Raw genomic sequence first — 20350 nt, 5'->3', positions numbered from 1 at the left:
TGTTTTTTCCCTTTTTCATAATTACCGAGTCACAAAGAGAATGTTCAATATCTCACTCAGTTTTGCAACAATATTGTATAACTTTTCTATTGAGACAATACCCTCGGAATATTGATGTCTCATACATTATGGACAGTTGAAAGTTACATACATTACATAATTCTACTGTTAATTCTCTTCAATATTACTTGCTAGGATAGATTCTTATCCGTGTTTCACCGTATTCTCTCAGTTCATCATATATTATCGATGTTGTTCGTTTTTTTGTGTGTTCTAAACTGCAAAGAATTAACTGAATGTTGTAACATCATATACTATTATACGACTACAGAAACAGTCTATGGTTTATATGCCATTTCATTTGTACTTATTAATGCCTTGTTGTATGGGTTCCGGAAAAGCGCCATGAGCGGATATTAGTACCTGGATGTAGCGCTATATAAATACCCACATTATTATTATTATTATTATTATTATTATTATTATTAAAAGAGTCATTCTACTCAAGTTATCATTCTGCACACAGGCATCGGTCAAGAATTCTGTTATTGTCAACTGTGAATAATTATTATATACAGGTTAGTGTACTCGGGCGTGTCATATTTCAAACTGTATTAATAGCATGTAAACTTTATATTGCACCACTAATTATATGTTCGTTGTGGGTTAACACCCGTTTCAAGTGTTGTAGATAAATGGACGGACCCCATTAGGACAGAAGACCAGTTAAGCTCCTCCCCCGCTTTCGTGTGGTCCACGCCATATTGATCATCTGGCTCCACACTGGTTACCCACGAACACTGTCGCATGGGTTTGGGAGGCTGAGCAACAACCGCCAATTTCAAGATCCACACCATCTGTAGAATCCGAAAATATTTGGATTCGGATACCTGTAAAACGTTGATTCATTCTTACGTTTCGTCCCATCTGGACTATTGCAACTCTCTTCTCACTGGATCCGGCATTATCTCACATCTCCAGAGAGTTCAAAACAGCAGCCCGCCTCATAACCCGCACTAGACTACATGAACGCATCACTCCAATTCTCAGAGAACTGGCTACCCATCAAACAGCGAATATCCTTCAAGATCCTGACCATCTGCTTTTCTGTTCTCCACTGTGACACTGCTCCAGCCTATCTGAAGGACCTCCTCACTTCCTATCTCCCTGCCCGTTGACTTCGCTATCTGACCAACTTCAGCTCTGTGTACCCTTCACGAGGACAAAGTTAGCTAGACAGGCTTTTTCGGTTGTGGCTGCAACTCTGTGGAACAGCCTCCCAACATCTCTCAAACTCTGTCCAGTCATTCCGCCATGACTTGAAAACCTATCTCTTCAACCAATAGCTCTGTTTAAGTTATTTCTAACTTTGTTAAGCACCACTGAGCAGCCACCGATTGGAAATTAAGTGCTATACAAGTGCATTATTATATATGCTTTACAGATTAAAGATAATATGCAGCAGAGAGGGTTCAAGTGATCCTGGCACAGTCAGGCTGGTAAGGCTCATCGTCATCTAAAGGGCCCTTGCCCCCGCTACAAGCAGCCCAGACAGCGAATGGGACTTCTCCCAGGAAACACTGCCTAGTCGAACCCACCAAGTACTTTCCGGAGAATATGAAGGCTCCCCAACACTGCAGGCTTCTGTTTTACCCAGATTGTCAGAAGGGCTGTGCTCCCGGTGGAGGACCCGGGCACTCTCCTGATCTGCGCCAAGAGATCAGGAGGTACCAAACCAAGGGCACCGAGAACAATGGGGAGCCTGACGACAGTGTACTTGGAATGCAAGCAAGACATTTCAAAGGCGAGGTCCGCATATTTATCATGCTTTTCCTGAATTTTGCCAATCACATTGCTGTCAAAAGGGACAGAAAATTCAATGATATAAATAAAGTCATTGGCTTTATCAAAAAGGACAAGATCAGGTTTGTTGGCTGGAATTCTTCTGAGGCTGTATATGGGCCTATTCCACAGAAGTTTGAAAGCATCATTTTCCATGACGCCCTGGACATGTTCAAGGTCGTACCATGGATGGACCTCGGAGTCCATCCATTGATATTAATATTATTATAGTTATTATAATATTATTATTATGTTTTACAGATTAAGCATGAAAATGCAGCAGAGAGGGTTCGGGTGATCCTGGCACAGTCAGGCTGGTAAGGCTCATCATCAGCTCAGGGCCCTTGCCCCTCTACACGCAGCCCAGACAGCGAATGGGACTTCTCCCAGGAAACGCTGCCTAGTCGAACCCACAAAGAACTTTCCGGAGAATATGTAGACTCCCCAACACTGCAGCCTTCTGCATTACCCAGAGCGTCAGAAGGGCTGTGCTCCCGATGGAGAACCCGGACACTCTCCTGATCTGCGCCAAGAGATCAGGAGGTACCAAACCTAGGGTATTTATCATGCTTTTCCTGAATCTTATTATTTTTATTATTATCAAATCGCCCACGAACTCTCATCATTCGGCGTACAACACTGCAGACCTCCACGATGTTCCCCGCCTACAAGTTACAAGAGCAACAAGGTACATCTTCATCGAAATTCAAGAAAAATTTCGTCTCTTCACTTTAATGGCCAAGCCAAGAACTATGCTGTGCGATACGACCAGACCGTGTGTTCAGACATTGACTTTGTTTTGGCCTCGCACACGGTGAACAGTGTTCAGTGCAAACCGAGAACCAATCGAAACAGGACTTTTCCAGTAGACCAGAGCCAGTATGTTCGATGGAACCAGAGAAATGTGAACATTTTGTTGTGGTGGTGCCATATGTGGTCATATCAGTGACATTTTAACAAATAGGATTGACTTTAATTTCGCGTTGTGTTATCATCTCATAATATATATGTAGGATGTATATGCTTTGTGGTTACCCTAAGTAACATGGGATTACTCTCTTTTTTGGGGGCGTCATAATCTTTTAAGATACAGTATCCAGGGCTTTCTCGAATATTTCGAAAGTTTTAAATGGGTGCTCATCATCAAAATTATTAATCCTAGTTTGCTTCGATGGTGTACATTATGTTTAAATTTTAACATATCTTACCTGAGCTCATGTTTAATTTATCCGACCTGTGGGCAGCTCTTGTCCACAAGTGGAGGATGTTATAAGGCAAAAATGCATCCCTTAAAGCATAAAAGAATTACATCAGATTCCGTATTTAGAGTGATAACGCTTAGGAACGGTATGGAGACAGAAAGTCTCGAGAGAATGACGTTTGGCTGTAGGATATGGAAGGCAGAGACCGAACACATTTGTCGTGAAAGACAGAACAGATTAACCTTACATTAAAACTATTAACTAATCAATGAATACATGTGAGGCAGCGAACGGTGCTGCCGGATATTCTTCCAATCACGACACACATCAGTGCAAGGCCGGATACAGAATTAACGAATCAAAACGATGAGTTGAAACATGTGACCAAAATCAGGCTAGGCTCGAACGATATAAAAAGACATGTTTGACAGTAGGAGAGCAGTGTTCGGGTAGTACGAGCTCTACATTTCGGAAGCTAATCACACCTCTCAGTGCCCCGTATGCTACATGGATGCCTCGTCTTGTATTGAAGTTGTATATAGAGAGGTGGGCTGAGTAAACATATGTGGATATAGAACTTGGTGTTGCGTTTTTCTTTGAATGTATGGGTGCCGGTACATGAATGTAATGTGGTTAGCTAGGAGACGCGGTCACCCGACCGCTCACTTCTTGACTTAGCATTCTCCATGGATTAAGCGAGTGCAGAGCTGGAGCTTACATCTCCCCAGAACAACGTGGAACGGCCATAATCAGTAGGTAACAGTGGTAGGGTTTACTAAAACCCAAAAGTACACTCTTCAAAGAAAGAAACGCCTAGGCGTTTTCAGCAGTTCATTTCAATATATTTTGTTAGCAATCGTCATTAAGACAATTTCTATCTTTGAATCCCATTAATCATGTCGTGGTTGTTGTGCATTGCGCGCAAACTCACCCCAAAACCTGTTTGTAAACGTTTGTGATAAAAAATGAAAACGATACATGAAAAGGCGTGGAACCAGGGGAACACGTTTGGTTCAGCGATTAATCGCGTTTCCTCCTGCTACGACGGAATGGGAGACAACGTGTCTATCGACGTCAACACGAGCGTTTTGCTCCGAAGTTAGTTCGACAGGTGGACTGATTTGGTGGAGAGGCGTTATGGTGTGGGGAGCCATGTCCTGCACGGACAAATCAGAGCTGGTGGTGGTTCAAGGCAATCTTACAGCCAATCGCTAACCAAATCTTGCGACCTCACCTCTTTTCATTTTAACCGCCAGAGGGAGCTGAACAATCAACACAACACGACCCCACACAGCTCGTGTAACAGGTGCCTATCTCACCAATGCAAACGTCAATGTCCTTCCCTGGCCTTCCAAGTCGCCTGATCTGAACCCGATCGAGCATCTATGGGACGAACTTGATCGACGCATCCGTAAACGTCACCGTCGCGATCGTCCTCACACTTGCACAACTTGCAGGAGGAATGGTGAAACATTCCACAAGAAAACACCCAAGGATCAAACAAGATCAGTGGTTATAGCAATAGAGACAGAGATGGTAATATTCACCTCTCAGCAACATTAATCCAAACTGGAAAAAAGGTCTAGGCATAAATTGTCCTGAATCTTACAGTGTGTAACAGGTACAGTGTGTAACAGCTGAAACATCGTTATACTCTTTGTTTGGTATTCAGGCATTAAAATGTAGGGGATATTCCATATTTTGGTGATATTTATATGATTTTTCATTTCACAACGTGTTAAGAATTTTGAGCAAGCGTTTTTCTTGATTTGCTCGTGATCATAATCGATGTAAATTTGGTTTGATATTGTTTTAAACCCAATAAACCTTTTTTGACACGCGGTGTTTCGCAAGAAATTAGCATGCTGGAAGTTGGAACAAGACATGAGGTGAGGTGAGGTGAAATTGGGTTTAACGTCGTGCTTGAGAATATTTCGCTCATATGACGACGTGCATGCTTGTGCGTGTGCGGCTGCTTGTACTAGCCCAGACTTAAGCTGGTTTTATGGTGCTAGCCCACTGAGATACCACGCTGCAGTGAAGTATGAACAAGACATGATGTCGAATGACAAAATGATGTTGAGAGGCGACAACTTGCGCACAATACCGTTTCATCAGAACGATTGCGTCAGGAAACTGTAGTCATGTGCCTCTCGAGATTTAGTTTCATAGAGTCATAGGTGTTGGAGTGAATGCACTGATGATTCGTAGTCGGCTACACAGATGAAGCCTGCATGTCCTTCGTCTACGACCAATCGTTTTTGGGCAATGTTCTGTTTCGGATGGATCAAGGTTTACTTTGGACTTCCTTGACAGGCACAACAGAGCGTGACGTAGACGGAAGGAGCATTTTATGTCGTTAAAACAGCTAGAATGATAATTTTAGTGGTGTGGTGTTGATGTGATCAATAGGATTCTTTTTATCTTAATAAAAACGGAGGCTATTTAAACATCTAAATCAATTAATTTATCAAATGAAGCTATTTCTTTACCACTTTCTGCGGACTGTTCATTACATGACGTTAACTGCTGTGTGCATGCTGCCACTCCGGAGGAATTTCATACAGTTTCCAAACAAAAGTATCTAATGATAAGAATAGACCACCAAAGAAATTCATGTTTCAAGTAAAACTAACTGAAACAAGAAAATGCATTTCCTGGACTGAGCTGTGCCTAAAATTATGATCATCGGGGAACAGAATGTAAAAAGCGGAAATCCATGTGGAGAAATATATAATATATATATTGTATAATTGAAATACAAAACAGAAAAGAGGGTATTTCTCAAAATTGTTGATTCCCTAAACGCAAAATTAAAGGTTTAGACAGAAAGATAAAATGGACAAGAAAATTACTTTTATCAAACAGAATAAACTTCCAAAATCATGAAAAGCAATTTCACAGGCAACATAAGTCAAAAGGTTTTCCACACAAACTCCCTTCCACGTGAAAGGTTCTGGAAACAGTTGTAGTCTGTGCTCGGCTGTCATCATCTTGAGGCACCACGGCTCCATGATTACGATTACTTTCTGATGCAAATTGAACTGCGCCGGATTTTGTTGTGCTACATTGCATTGCATTGCACTTTTCCCTTATATTGCGTGTCATCGTATCCCAACTGTGTAGATCGATGCTCACGATGTCAATTACTGGATTTTCTGGTACAGGCTCGACTACTTACAGACCGCCGTCACTCAGGTGAAATCTTGCTGAGTGCGGCGTTGAAAGGTAACAAAACTAAAGGCAAACGTTATCGACATTCTGTCTTTGGCAATACATACCAAAACGGTCGAGGTTGTGGCGGCAATAAGGTTTTTCAGTTACCATTTGTTTTATTTTTTGTTCGCCATAATGGTCAGCGAAAGTAATATCTATTTCTCTTGCCCTTTTCCAATTTAGTCAGCTTGTAGCAGTTGTGATGTCATGTATCAGGTACATCCTGCAAAGAATCCGCGAAAGTCTGTACACCAAGAAAAGGGAGGATCATTACTCCCTCAGTGTATTTCCACTGTCAAATGACAAAGTTATTTGAACGGAAAACCGACGGCAATGGAGCGTCCCAACCGGCCATTTTCCGTCCAATGGCCACACACGAAATCACAAAATGTTTCAAGTTGGCTGTGAGTAAAGGTGGGTGATACATGTTTTCCCATAATCATATTGCGCTCTACGGATGATATACAGTTTCGCTATGCTATTCGAGAACAAGATTGCAAGGCTAAAGAAACCAATCCACAAACAGTTGCTAGTTTGCTCGCATAGGTCTAACCACTGCATGGTTCAAAAGACATTAGACAGTCACAAACTGTGAAAGTAACAAACGTGATATAACTAATCAAGATAATGAGTTCAAATTACCGAAGAAGTCTTCGTAGGAAAGTCCACATGGTTGTTTTCTGTGAAGACACGTTACATGTGATCACTGGTGCTGGGTGAATAACGCATGGTAGTTGACTCTACGGCTCTCTGAGAAGATGTGTTGGGACCTCATCGAGCATACATAGAGAACACATACTCTTGCAATTATTTTGCAAAATAATGTGTAACCTTGTATATTACCTTGTCTGAAATGACATTTTTATCCTAAGATTGTACATGGGCCGATGGCCTACTAACAGAAAAAATTCATATCACGTATTCTCTTGCTATAGTTATTTTATACAGGAATAGTTCCCTGCATGTAAAAAGGGTATGTGTTTTAGCCTACAAAAGCCAACATCAATATTATTTCTAATATTAATTAGAATTGGTTATAGTCGGTATATTATTCATAGAATGGTGGCATAGATACGTGAATATATATTCCATACTTTAACCTACAAAAACAAATTTATGTTGTTACAATATTTATGAAAACGTAATTTGACCAGATATCGTCTATATTACATATGCAATATTATAGTATAAATACGCGAACTAATATTCCATGGTGAATACTTTGCTGTTTTTATCGCTAATGCTGGAGTTCATCCAGTGAGAACATTCATATATTTTTGTCTCTCTCTTCTTTTTTCGATTTACAAATACGAATATTGATCTGAATATGACGTTTTACGGAAATAACACATTTTCAAACAGCACTTCTTTGTGTTGGTCTCATACAGAGAGGTGTGCCGGGATCCTATGACGTTCATTGATTTAGACTTACCTCGGTTATTTGAGTTGGTTTGTCGTCGTATACCGGTATTTGTGGGTCTCATGGACATTAAGAAGACATCTTTTATAATGACTTAAAATCGTTAACAGTAGGGATAGCCACAACCTACATATATCTCCCTCCGTCTTACCACGATGTGTAATCATGCACATAGGTTTGAGAAATACTTGATTGATTGAGTTCAGTTTTACGCCGCACTCAGTAATAATAGAGCGATATGGCGGCGGTCTGTAAATATCGAATACATTTGGATTAAGGTTGAATAACGAATGTTAACGTACACCGAGTGGAACCACACTAAGCTCGACACCAGAGGTAATGTACGCAATACAATTCCATACATTTCACATACGGTTTTGCAATTAGCTAACCCTTCCTCAGACACATCAAACGTAGTGTCTGCATCAGTGCTTACACTGATTTTGTTCGTGTGACCTGTACCAGTCCCTTTATGTCATTATATACTGGACAAATATAGTTAGGGATATATGTAAATTTTGAAATTATGAATAATGATCTATTTATTAATTGACACACTGATAAAAACTCAATCATAAAAATACCAATATCCCCTAACTTATTTTGTCCAGTATATATTAAATACATTAAATATATATATTACAGTTCAATAATACAGATTCATTATGATGACGCCAGTACATTAACTCACATATTTACGTTTCCTAGACTGGTTAACTTGTAAGTTAACGAGTGGTTGATATTATGAACAAGGTCCGAACAGGATGACCAGGATTCAGTTCACCTGTATGTAAAGAATTCAGTTCATTCAGTGGATGACAAGATGACAATGATGGTTCTTGTAGCCATATAAGTCTAACTCATCTACAACAGTACATGTTATCTTTTCTGACCAGGAATCCCAAATCAACAAATCAATAATTGCTGTTTAAACATCAAGAAGGTAATACAACAGTGATGTTGATTTCTGAAAACCGTTCCCAATCTAAAATCAAGAAAACATGAAGAAAAACTGAGAGCGGCTTATAAACAACCATACTGACTTACCTTTCCTCTTTCCGTCAGAAGAAATATCTACAAATTCTGCTTTCCCAATCAGATGTACAATATTCAAATCCTGACCATGAAGGACAAGCTCCCTGTCCTCATCCAACCTTTCCGCTCAAGTTCTCTCGGGCAGATGAAAGCAGTATAATATCAGTGATTCAAGTCTCGTCATTGCTTCAGTGGTCGCTGTAAACTGTGATATGCACTTGGCATATTAACATACAGTACAGTTGCGCTCTCTTTTGTCCGTACTGGTGGGTTTCCAGTAATTTCTAGAAACTAGAGGTATGACATGTTTATTGTTAGAATTTTCCAGAACTGTATAATAGGTATATACGGGATGGTTGTTGAGATGCATGAGAAGGACTTCTTTGGATTTACGCTCATCTGTCTGCCAACATTAACGTTTCAAGACCGACCGCTCGTCTACATTGAACTTTAAACACCAGACAACAAACTTCAATCAGTACATCTACAAGGATCAAGACTTATGTGACTATAAACATTTAGTTAATATATTTTAGATTTGTGACCCAATAGTATTGTATTAGAAATCTGTACTGTCATTCATTGTAACTTTGATTGTTGATATATATTTGAATATTATAGACTCGTCTGTGTTCTATTTTGCTGGTTTAAAGGGGACTCACAAGCCTTTTATCTCAGAAATATTTAAACCGTAACACTCCTCTTGAAGACACTAGGGCGGCTATTAATTTAGCCCGAGCGGTTCAATCGGTGTCTATAGAATCAATTAACCGGAATCAAGCCTTCTGCGATATAATGTAATGGCGTGAGTGGGGGAAGAATCAAACTCGGGTATTCGGCGCGACACTTTAACCACAAGGCCACCGCCCTGACTCTCTCTCTCTCTCTCTATCTCATACCATTCCATTCGATAAACAACTAATGCAGTGATGCTTACATGTGTTGCTTATGTTATCTGAGGTCATTGGGAACAACTACAAACATACATTCAGTAAGGATTAACATGGATGACAGCTGCTCGATGATGAATGAATGTATTCAAATTCAGCTCGTGCAATAAAAGCACAAATTTACCCACTCATCAGATTCATCAGGCATTCATCAGATTCATCTTCTCCACCGGCCAATGTTGAACATATACATTAACAGCATTCATGATTATTGCAGAGATGAGATCCCAATGGATGGCATCTGTTCCGGATGGGGGTCGGTGGGGCAGCCTAGTGGTTAAAGCGTTGGCTCGTCACGCCGAAGACCCGGGTTCGATTCCCCACATGGGTACAATGTGTGAAGCCATTTCTGGTGACCCCCGCCGTGATGTTGCTGGAATAATGCTAAAAGCGACTGTTCCGGATGGTTTCTTTGGGCATGGTTGTCTTCATGACGAATGTTCTACATGTTAGGCAGGTTACCCTGCGGGTTTATGTCATCATAGAGGGTAAGGCTGTGTGATCACTTTCATGAGTGTCCCAGCTGCACACTGTAAGGTATGCCCACAATGAATAGCAGAGCTATTTCATTAACTTAATATGTACATATATCCCACCAGTGGGTTCATCCTACTATAAGACTCATACAAAATGTAGTCTTGATAATGTTGATCAATTTTTACTTTCTAATTTGTCTGAGTTTAGAGATTCCCATATTGTACTTTGTGGCGACATGAACGCGCGAACAGGAGAGAGTAACAACCCCCAAGTGACATGTGTCGATGATAGAAACGTCACCAACATATTTGATGACGAGGAGGATATCACTGTTGGGGATCGTAAATCACATTATAAGGTCATAAATAGATTCGGGCAAATTTTGATAGACATGTGTTATGTATTTCATTTATTTATTGTCAATGGTACAGTGTTTGGAGATGAACAAGGTGAATATACTTTTGTCGGACAGCATGGCTGTAGTGTTAATGATTATTTCATCTGTTCTCCTGATCTCTTTGAATATATAAAAGTATGTTGTATATAGGTGATCGATTAGATTCCGATCATCTGCCTTTAGAGCTAAAATGCCGATTTCCTAAAATGAACATGATTAAAGGTAAATCAACAGCGGATATCTCCTCTAATTAAACAATTGTGTGGAATGAGTCTTTATGTAAGACATTTTTAGGAAATCTTCAAGAGAGAACCGCAGCTGGTTTTCAGTCGGTGTTTAATAAACTTGATAGTAATATAGAAGATGCTATTGATGATTTTGTAAGTATATGATTTTAGATTCTGCAAGCTGTATGAAGAAACGTGTATCGATCGCACCGCCGCGAAACAATCCACCCTTAAATGCTGAGTGTAAGGCTGCACGACGGGTTGCACGAAAATCTTTAAAGACATTTAGACGTAAACGTAACGATATCAATAGAAAACTATATTGTAAAGAACGAAATATATACAGAAACTGCTGTAGAAGACTTAAATCGGACCTGAGTAAACGAAATGTCGATAACTTAACAAAGGCAACAAAAAGCCCGACCTCATTTTGGAAACAGATCAGATATTTAAAAAGTCGACCAACACGAAAAAATGTAATTCCGAAAGCAGAATGGTTAAATTATTTTAAAAATGTATTTCGTAATGATTTTGTTTTTAATGATTCTTTTGATGATTGTCCTTTGCAGGATGATGCAACACCAGATATTTCAACTATAGATATGTCAGACGTCGAATCACTTGTATTAGACTCACCAATAACAGATAATGAAATATCAGAAGCGTTATCAGCTGGTTTTGACCTCGTCGTGGTGGAAATGCTTAAAAGTTCAGAGTTTGTTATCATGCCCTTTTTGAATAAGTGTTTTAATAAATTGTTTGAAAATGGTATTTTCCCCCCTTGTTGGGCGCGATCAATTATTGTTCCCTTACATAAGAAAGGTGATGTCACCAATCCAGATAATTATAGAGGAATTTCCCTTATGAGTATTTTAGGTAAAGTCTTGACATCTGTTCTAAATACCAGACTCACTAAATGGGCAAGTATGACAGATAAAATTCCCGAATCACAAGCAGGCTTTAGAAAGAAATATTCAACTTCTGATCATATCTTTACACTATTTGCACTAGCCCAGAAATGTCTATCCCGTCGTAAGCGTAAATTATGTGTAGCTTTCGTTGATTTCCGTAAAGCATTGATTCTGTCAATCGTTCTAAATTGTGGTATTCTTTAAGTAATGCTGGCCTGAAAGGTAGAATGTATTAAATTTTAAAAGCAATGTATACTAATGTGATAGCCTGTGTACGTTGTGGTGATGATAAGACTGATTTTTTCGACTGCCCCGTTGGCTTAAGACAAGGATGTGTTGTGAGTCCAATTCTATTTTCCCTGTTTTTATCAACGAATTGTACTACGATATTATCGCAGATGGTAAGCATGTCATCCAAATATTTCCAGATCTCTTAGAACTGTTTATTCTTTTATTTGCTGATGACGTAATTCTTTTATCAGAATCTGTAGTTGGACTACAAACCCAGTTAAATATTTTGGAACGGTATACTAAAACTTTGGATTTATCCGTTAACCTAGATAAAACTAATATTGTTATATTTAGAAAAGGTGGCCGGATATCTTCTAAAGAAATGTGGTCCTTTAATGACCAACCTGTAATTGTCTCTGATCATTACACTTATTTTGGTATTAAGTTTACATCTGCTATGAACTGGAAAACATCTGTTACTGAATTATCATTGAAAGCTAAGAAAGCATTGATAAGTCTTTTATCTGCCTTGTGTAAAATTGGTGTGTTGACGCCCAGTATTTAGTTTAAACTATTTGATCGTCAAATTCAGCCTATTCTTTTGTATGGATCCGAGATTTGGGGATTCCAGAGATATGAATTCATAGAAAAAAATACATCTGATGGCCTGTAAGAAATTCTTAAATGTAGGACCCTCTACACCGAATTGTATGGTGTACGGTGAATGTGGGAGGTATCCCCTGTATATAAATGCTCATATTTGATGTATAAAATTCTGGTTTAAGATATTGTGTATGCAAGAACATAGATTACCCAAAAAAGGCTTATAACATGCTTGTTCATTTGGACAACATTGGTAAAGTGACGTGGGCATCTTATGTAAGAAATTTTCTGTTTTCACATGGTTATGGTTTTGTATGGTTAAGTCAGTCAGTTGGTGATGCAAGTTTGTTTTTAACTCAGTTTCGAGAAAGAAGTCTTAATATGTTTAATCAAGAATGGTATTCAGTAATACATAATAGTTCACGGTACGACTCTTATAGAATATACAAATCACTACTCCAGCCGGAGAAATATCTGTCGTTTTTAACATCAAAGAAATTAAGATATCCATTTATACGTTTTAGGTTAGGTTTGATCAACATAATGGTAAACGAAGGAAGACGTTTTTATATTGAACGATGCAAGAGAATGTGCCCACTGTGTAATATAGATGTGGAAAATGAAATCAATTTTTTTACTTGTATGTCCTTTGTATAAAGATTTGCGTACGAAATATATAGCTGAATATTATCTACGTAAGCCACCTGCATTAGCATTTAAACTACTTCTTTCATCAACTGACCAGCATGTAATAATAAAGCTGTAGTACTATATCAATTATGCTCTTATTAAACGTAACAATCTGATAAAAAAGTGTTGTAGATCCATCGTATTTCACTACTTGTACATAATTTACTGCCTGTATCATGATTTGCTGTTTGGATCACTAATTACTACTTATTGCACCATATGTATAATGTATGTGTATAACTCCAATGTATATGGGCCGGAGGCCTTTTGTACAATAAACATCTTTGACTTGACTTGTCAATTGAAGTTAATATCGGAGTCATTTTGGCGTATTATTACCATCGTAATTCAAATATCAACAATGTTGACTTCTTACCAGGTACCAACTGATATATATCTGCTTCTAAGAAGGCCAGTATGAGCCACTAATATTTGTTAAGGTTTGTTGGAATCTCTTAAAAAGACAACAAAGAGCCTCCTGTTCTTTAAAACATCCACTGTGTTCTGATTTTATCCCCAAACATTCTATCACTCGAAAATCTGGGTATTCTGAAACATTCTGTGATGCGGGTCGGGTCCTTAAGCTCTGTAACGGACGACGGTTCGATTCCCTCCGCTTTATGTTAAAGGGTGGTACTTATTGTTACCTTGCCTGTTGCTCGGGAACACTAGAATAAAACTTGAGCTAGTCGACGGGGAGTCAGTATACTGAGTGGGGTAGTGATGTCACACGTTCTCAGTGGGCTTGCACTATGTCAACTGGTCTAAATACCTTCTCGTACATAATTGTGATCTGGGGGAATAGATTGAAATAACACTTGTGACATTCTCAAGGTGAGTTCCCGGTTACAAATGTACCTTTAAGGAGACCATTTCTTCAAGAATCCATGTTATACCACACCTTTATTGAACGAATATTGAAGCTGAGGTTATACATTTTGTTGGTTGGTTGGTTGGTTAACGCCGCACTCTGCAATAGTCCAGCTATATGTGGCGGTCTGTAGGTAATCGAGTCTGGACCAGACAATCCATTGATCAATGTCATGAGCATCGCTCAAAGTGCAGTTGGGATACGATGACATGTGTCAGCGGAGTCAGTGAGCCTTACCACCGGGTCCCGTTACCCAGCTGACACAGAACGTTTTCGCATCGTTGTAGGAAGGTTTGGATTGGTAACGTCATGACACAACGTTAGTATTACGTCATTTTATAGCGTTATGTCACAACGTAATATAGCGTTGCAAATTTACGTTGTGGAAACGTTATGCTTTGGGCTACTCACAACGTTATAACAACGTTTCGGATAACTTGGTGTCACGATAGAGTTTTCTGTAAAACGTTTCACTTTGAGACTCTTTCTTCACTATTCAGTTACAGCTTCAGTAAACAGGACCAAAACAACATGCAAATTGACGAATAAACATTGAAGTGAATTTCTACTTTGTTTCTTATGTACTGTTCACTACTGGGAAAACTATTCAACTACAAACTTTAAATAGAACGTTAAGACGACGTAAAATACGCTAGCATCAAATAACTTTAACCATGTGGCGACGTAAACATGGCGTATCACAACGTCAGGCCACAACGTTGAGACAACGTAAATGGGATTCCACAGAATAACGTTGTGACCACGTGAAATTGTGAGCCGATTAGTCGCCTCTTACGACAAGCCTGGGTTGTTGAAGGCCAATTCTAACCCGGATCTTCAGGGGGTCGTTGAGGGTATAAAGGAAGTGTGGTTGAAATGTGATATTTACATGACATCTGGGTGATACAAACTGATGCAACAGTAGTTAGGTCCCTAGCATGGAACCCATTAAACAGAAGGGTGACCGACACTGACATAGCTGCTCCGGTTAGTCATTTCACGTTATTATTCAGGGTTACATTATTATTAAAGGGTCTATAGCAGGTTCACCTGGTGCTGGTCGTATATTTCTGTTATAACTGTTAAGATAATTGCATTAGAAATTGTAGGTCATCAGACTACCGCAGCCTGACGCTATTATATGATTAGTCGTCACAAACATTATCGCATGCTGCACGTGCAATGTACGGGTCAGGGAATAAAGGGCGGCAGTCTTGTCGCAGTCGTCACCCAGTCGACATGTTGTGTGATTTGTGTATGGAACAATCAATGGTAATAATTAACGAACCTAACAATTTCCAAACCATGGCCTATGGCTTGAATATTGGCTTTAAACAACAAACAATAAATAATCAACTCTTCTTTTGAATTTCATGTTTGATTTTACAACTCAATCAAAAAGACATGAGACAATGGCGTTAGAGCAGCTGAATCTAAGTCGTGAACTTGTAACGTGAAGCCATAAGGCGGCTTGTGGGCAGGGGAAAGAGTGAGTATAGCTCTACGCCGTTTTTAGCAATACTCCAGCAATATCATGGCGGGGGACACCAGAAATGGGCTTCACACATTGTATCCATCTGGGGAATCGAACCCAGGTCTTCGACGTGACGAACCAACGCTTTAACTACTAGGATTCAACCATTCATTATGCTGGAGGAGGCCAAGAGTATTCATCGAAACTTTACGACACTCTCTCTCAGAATCAGTTTGCCCATCAATGTTTTGGGGAGTCCCAATCCATAATTTATCGGCGCATCATGTTTTCTGGCCCCGATTTCTCGAAACAAACTTAAGTTTTTACTCAAATTTCAAAATGAGTTGGACAATTTGAAACAGCTGAATTTTCAACTCTTTTAAATAAAAAAGCCCAAACAACTTAAGTAATCTATCCACCAAACACAAATCGTCTACTATGTTTGAGTTTCATATCGATTTTAGTTCATTCTGGGAAATGCATTTTCTCAAATTTGAGTAAAAACTCTAACTTAAGTCGAAACTAAGACTTAAGTTTGTTTCGAGAAATCGGGGCCAGGTTTCCTAAAACTGAGAAAACATTCTTTCCAGTATCTTCGGGAACACTCTGCTCCTCCCGAGGATCACATGATCATCATCTTATAATAAATTATATATTTTATCAACACAAAATATAAGAACTTCGCATCACATGAAAAGCAAGTTTCTGAAGGTCAAAGCTAAAACACATATAAACAAACAAATAACGACGTAATCTGCCTAAATGTGAAAAATAATCTTTGAAGAAAATGTTTCGGCTGTTGACTGCCATCTCAAGTCAAAATTCGACTGACAATATATACCGAGCAGAGCGAGTACTATTCAGGCGAGTCGGACAAAGTATCCCTGCGCTCCAATCGCTCAGCCACGTTTCGTCGGAATCATCGCCCTCATTTGAGCTAGTGGTAGAAACCTATTATGAAGGCGGTTATTCCTAAAAGAATCACTGCATTTATGTCAAGCCATAATTTGGTTTTCGGCTTCTCTTTGATGGAGGTCAGCTTTGCTTGGATGGCCTTGGCCTCATCTTCAGAGAGCCTGTCTGGTCGCTTCTGTAGGCCACAGCATGCTTGCAGTCTGGACAGCCATTCCGGTGCCTCTGAAACAGTAAGCAGTATATCGTCCATTGAGTACCGTGGTTGGGAGTTCTTCTCAGTGACAAATTCACTGAAAGTGTGCTAAAGACGCGGTTAGAATCTCATGGCACTCCTAAAAGGGCCCTAACGGACAACTAAAAAGTAAAGTGTGTGAGAGTGAGTTGTGTTTAACACAGCTTTTAACAGTATTCCAGTTATATCGCGGTGTGTCTGTTTCATAAGGGATGAAAGCCCGAAGTTACAATGTTGTGTCGTCGGTATGAAGCCAACGATAGTTGCCATATTTGGCGTGTGACATATTTGACAAAAAACAAACTCTTTTCCATCCCATTCTTCTTTTCGATGTGTAATAAAACTCTGAGGAACCAGAAAATCATAAATCATATATTATGTATATACCAAGAGCTCGGCTATTATGATGAATAACAAATGTGGTGAATATGTTCTATTTCATATAATAGTGGATATTTGTAAAGCGCCAGTGTCCATCCACTCATGCATGCTCATGGCGCAAATGTTGTGTGTACCGGATCCTGTTATATGTACCGGATCCTGTCACAGTTGAGGGGCGTAAGGCTTCGCAGGGATGAGCAGAGCATAGAACGTATAAACTGTATACGGGCTACATTTATAATCATGATAACATATCGATAATATGTTCGGGAGAAGGCGACCATACGTGGTGCACTTGGGCCCAATCCCTTTATCCTTTGGACAATAAAGTATATTTAAAACAATATATATTCAATTCAATTAGTCAATGCGTCTATATACCAGACAACCTTTCCTTCTGTCGTGACATGAAACCATAAAAGAAATCTGCAAAACAGTTTGATTTTGAGAATACTACATTTCGAGTGGCCAAAAGAATGAATTGACAAGATGGCGTTTGTCAGTTACGATGGTAGAAACGTCAATATTATGTTACCATTTCCATTGTTCGGATCATCACCGGCGTCGGCGTCAGCTTCATCTTCGTCATCAGTCAGATCAGGCAATGTAACGTCATGTCTAGTCCACCACGTGACTCGATGTAACTAAATCGTAATACAACCCGTGAGGAATACACATCTTTAGGAGACACGTGTAAATGACGATCATGTATGTATACAGCAGGCTTTGATCTTCTCACACGATGTCAGCCCGGAGGTAATGCAGAGGAAACATTTGGTTATATTGGGGCGACGTAAGTATGAAACTTACATGGCATAGTAATTGGTATTCCCTGACATAAATAAGCAGATGAGAATGTTTGTCTTAAGTATTACCGGGGCGGTGGGGTAGCCTAGTGGTTAAAGCGTCCGCTCGTCACACCGAAGACCCGGGTTCGATTCCCCACATGGGTACAATGTGTGAAGCCCATTTCTGGTGTCCCCAGCCGCGATATTGCTGGAATATTGCTAAAAGCGGCGTAAAATTATACTCACTGACTCACTTAAGTATTACCGGTATAGAGTAAATGGTTTGTACATTGGGTGAGTGTTATTGAAGAGCTGAGTTCAGCCCTTCATGTGTTTGTGGATGTATGAAGGTAAAAGAACAGGACATTGTGTACTCTGTGTTAACCCGCGTATGATGCATCACAAATCTCCGTTCGTATCATTCATAGGAAACAATGAGTAACCCGTAAGAGTGAGTGAGTGAGCTCAGTTTTACGCCGCTTTTAGCAATATTCCAACAATATCACGGCGGGGGACACCAGAAATGGGCTTTACACATTGTACCCATGTGGGAAATCGAACCCGGGTCTTCGGTGTGACGAGCGAACGCTTTAACGACTAGGCTACCCCACCGCCCAGTAATCCGTTAGAACGTGTGACCTATGGTTTACGGTGTTGTTTATGGAAACATTAACATTGGGTAAACCAATTACAAGCCACAGAATCGATTGCATTTTACGCATTTCATAATAGTCTTCGAACCATAGGCTATCTTTACCACTTGCCATTTCTCATTTCACATTAATATTTTAATTTCATGTTTAGTCTCCATTTACGCCGTACGACATTATAACAAAAGAGTATACAATCAAAGAGTTGCTACCAATTGGACATAGAATTAGGATTTAGGTCGAACTCAGAAGACATCAGAATTGGGCTTCAGATTGTACCCGCCTAAGAAATCGAATAGTGGAATTAATCGTGACTAGAAATACTGTGTGTACTTGGCTGACAATAAACACCGATATACTATAAGCAGCAGCTAAGACAAGCATGTACCTTCGATCTGGGGCGTGACTCAGTCATGAGACTCAGAACGATCATGACCGCGCCCGAAACCGCCGTCTCCATAGCAGACACGTACAGGAAGTGGATCTTCAGGAAGTAGATGCGGTTGTCTTCCTCGCCACAAGGAGGCGCTGGGTAGACAAACGCCAAGATGAGACGCGAAAACCCGACCGCTTGGCCAGCCAACATGCCATAAAAAGCTGCCTGCAAAGGAAGGGTGAGTGAGTGAGGGCATGTTGTTTTAAGCCACACCAGCATTTGAGCAAGTTTGCAGCTATTCACTATATACTGTGTTTTTTCATTTAATATATATCAGATATCTTTTTAAAGTGGCATTTAGAAGTTTGATGATATTCCAGCAACATCACGGCGGGATACACAATGGGCTTATGAATAGACAACTGGTCTTCTTGACGAGCCGACGCTTTAACCATTTCGGTGTAGATCCTAATACTGAATACACATCATTGCGACGTTTCGGCTTGATACTGTTAACATCATTTGCTTGATAAAGGTGTTAGGATCTACTCCGAAACGTCGCATCTGTTGCAATAAAGATGTTGTCTATCCATACAAAGTGTTCCTCTTTATATCAGATATGTTTGTGTTTAAACCATAGTATGTTTGTTGTTTAACGCCGCAATACAGCAGTATTCCAGGAAAGGGGACGGTCTGTAAATAATCATGTTTGGACCAGACAATCCAGTGATCATCATCATGATGAAACGATCTATGCAACTGGGACACGATAACATCTGTTAACCAAGTCAACAGTCCTGACCGCCCGATCTCGTCAGTCGCACATGCACACGCACATGCACGCACGTACGCACGCACTCACGCACGCGCATATTAAGGCCTTCTCTCAAGGTGTCACCTACTCACAGGCTCTGTTGTTCTCTTCCAGAAGAAGCCCATGATGAAGACCATGGCCCAGGGAGGCCCCACCGCCGACATCAGCATCTGCCAGTACTGCCACAGCTGGTCCCCCTGTGCCGCCTGCATGATGGGGATCCATATGACTGCCAGACCCACCAGCACAAGAACAAAACCCTGGAGACACAGACGTCTTCAGTGAGTGAGGTGAGTATGGCTTAACGCCGCTTTTAGCAATATTCCAGCAATATCACATCGGGGGACACCAGAAATGGGCTTCACACTTTGTACTCATGTGGGGAATCGAAACCGGGTCTTCGGCGTGACGAGCCAACGCTTTAACCACTAGGCTACCCCACCGCCCCCACAGACATCTTCAGTGACTACCGACAATCACACCATGCATTAAGATGTATACATATACTGAACTCCATTAGAAACGCATCACCGGGATAAAACGTTTTATCTCCCTGATATATGAAGAAAAGAACTTGTCCCAACTGTCAATGGGATGGAAACACTGAAAACCCCAGTCCTTCGTTTAATGCCGCCATTGCAAAACATT

At 40.1% G+C, this 20350-nt stretch overlaps 1 protein-coding gene across 1 annotated transcript; it reads right to left on the bottom strand.

The window, feature by feature from the left end:
* Positions 1 to 16299: 16299 nt before the first annotated feature.
* Positions 16300 to 19958, bottom strand: LOC124284221 (sodium/glucose cotransporter 4-like). Its single transcript, XM_046720284.1, has 4 exons — positions 19795 to 19958; positions 18901 to 19113; positions 17610 to 17718; positions 16300 to 16683 (listed from the first exon to the last, which is right to left on the bottom strand). Exons 1-4 carry the CDS (start codon positions 19912 to 19914, stop codon positions 16484 to 16486), a joined length of 642 nt encoding a protein of 213 aa, XP_046576240.1. The 5' UTR covers positions 19915 to 19958; the 3' UTR covers positions 16300 to 16483.
* Positions 19959 to 20350: the final 392 nt, after the last annotated feature.

Source organism: Haliotis rubra, unplaced genomic scaffold, assembly GCF_003918875.1.
Source record: "Haliotis rubra isolate DU_JTF1 unplaced genomic scaffold, ASM391887v1 Scf330, whole genome shotgun sequence".
NCBI lineage: Eukaryota > Metazoa > Mollusca > Gastropoda > Lepetellida > Haliotidae > Haliotis > Haliotis rubra.
Note: the sequence above shows the minus strand (reverse complement) of the source record. Positions and strands in the feature narration are given on the sequence as shown.

What these genes read in the sequence shown, in the direction of transcription:
- LOC124284221 (XM_046720284.1), bottom strand. Translation starts at nt 19,914, where the DNA reads ATGCAGGCGGCACAGGGGGACCAGCTGTGGCAGTACTGGCAGATGCTG. An exon ending in AGTCACGCCCCAGATCGAAG is followed by an intron (nt 17,719 to 18,900) that starts GTACATGCTTGT and finishes ATTACGATTTAG; the next exon opens with TTACATCGAGTCACGTGGTG. An exon ending in TGATCCGAACAATGGAAATG is followed by an intron (nt 16,684 to 17,609) that starts GTAACATAATAT and finishes TTACTGTTTCAG; the next exon opens with AGGCACCGGAATGGCTGTCC.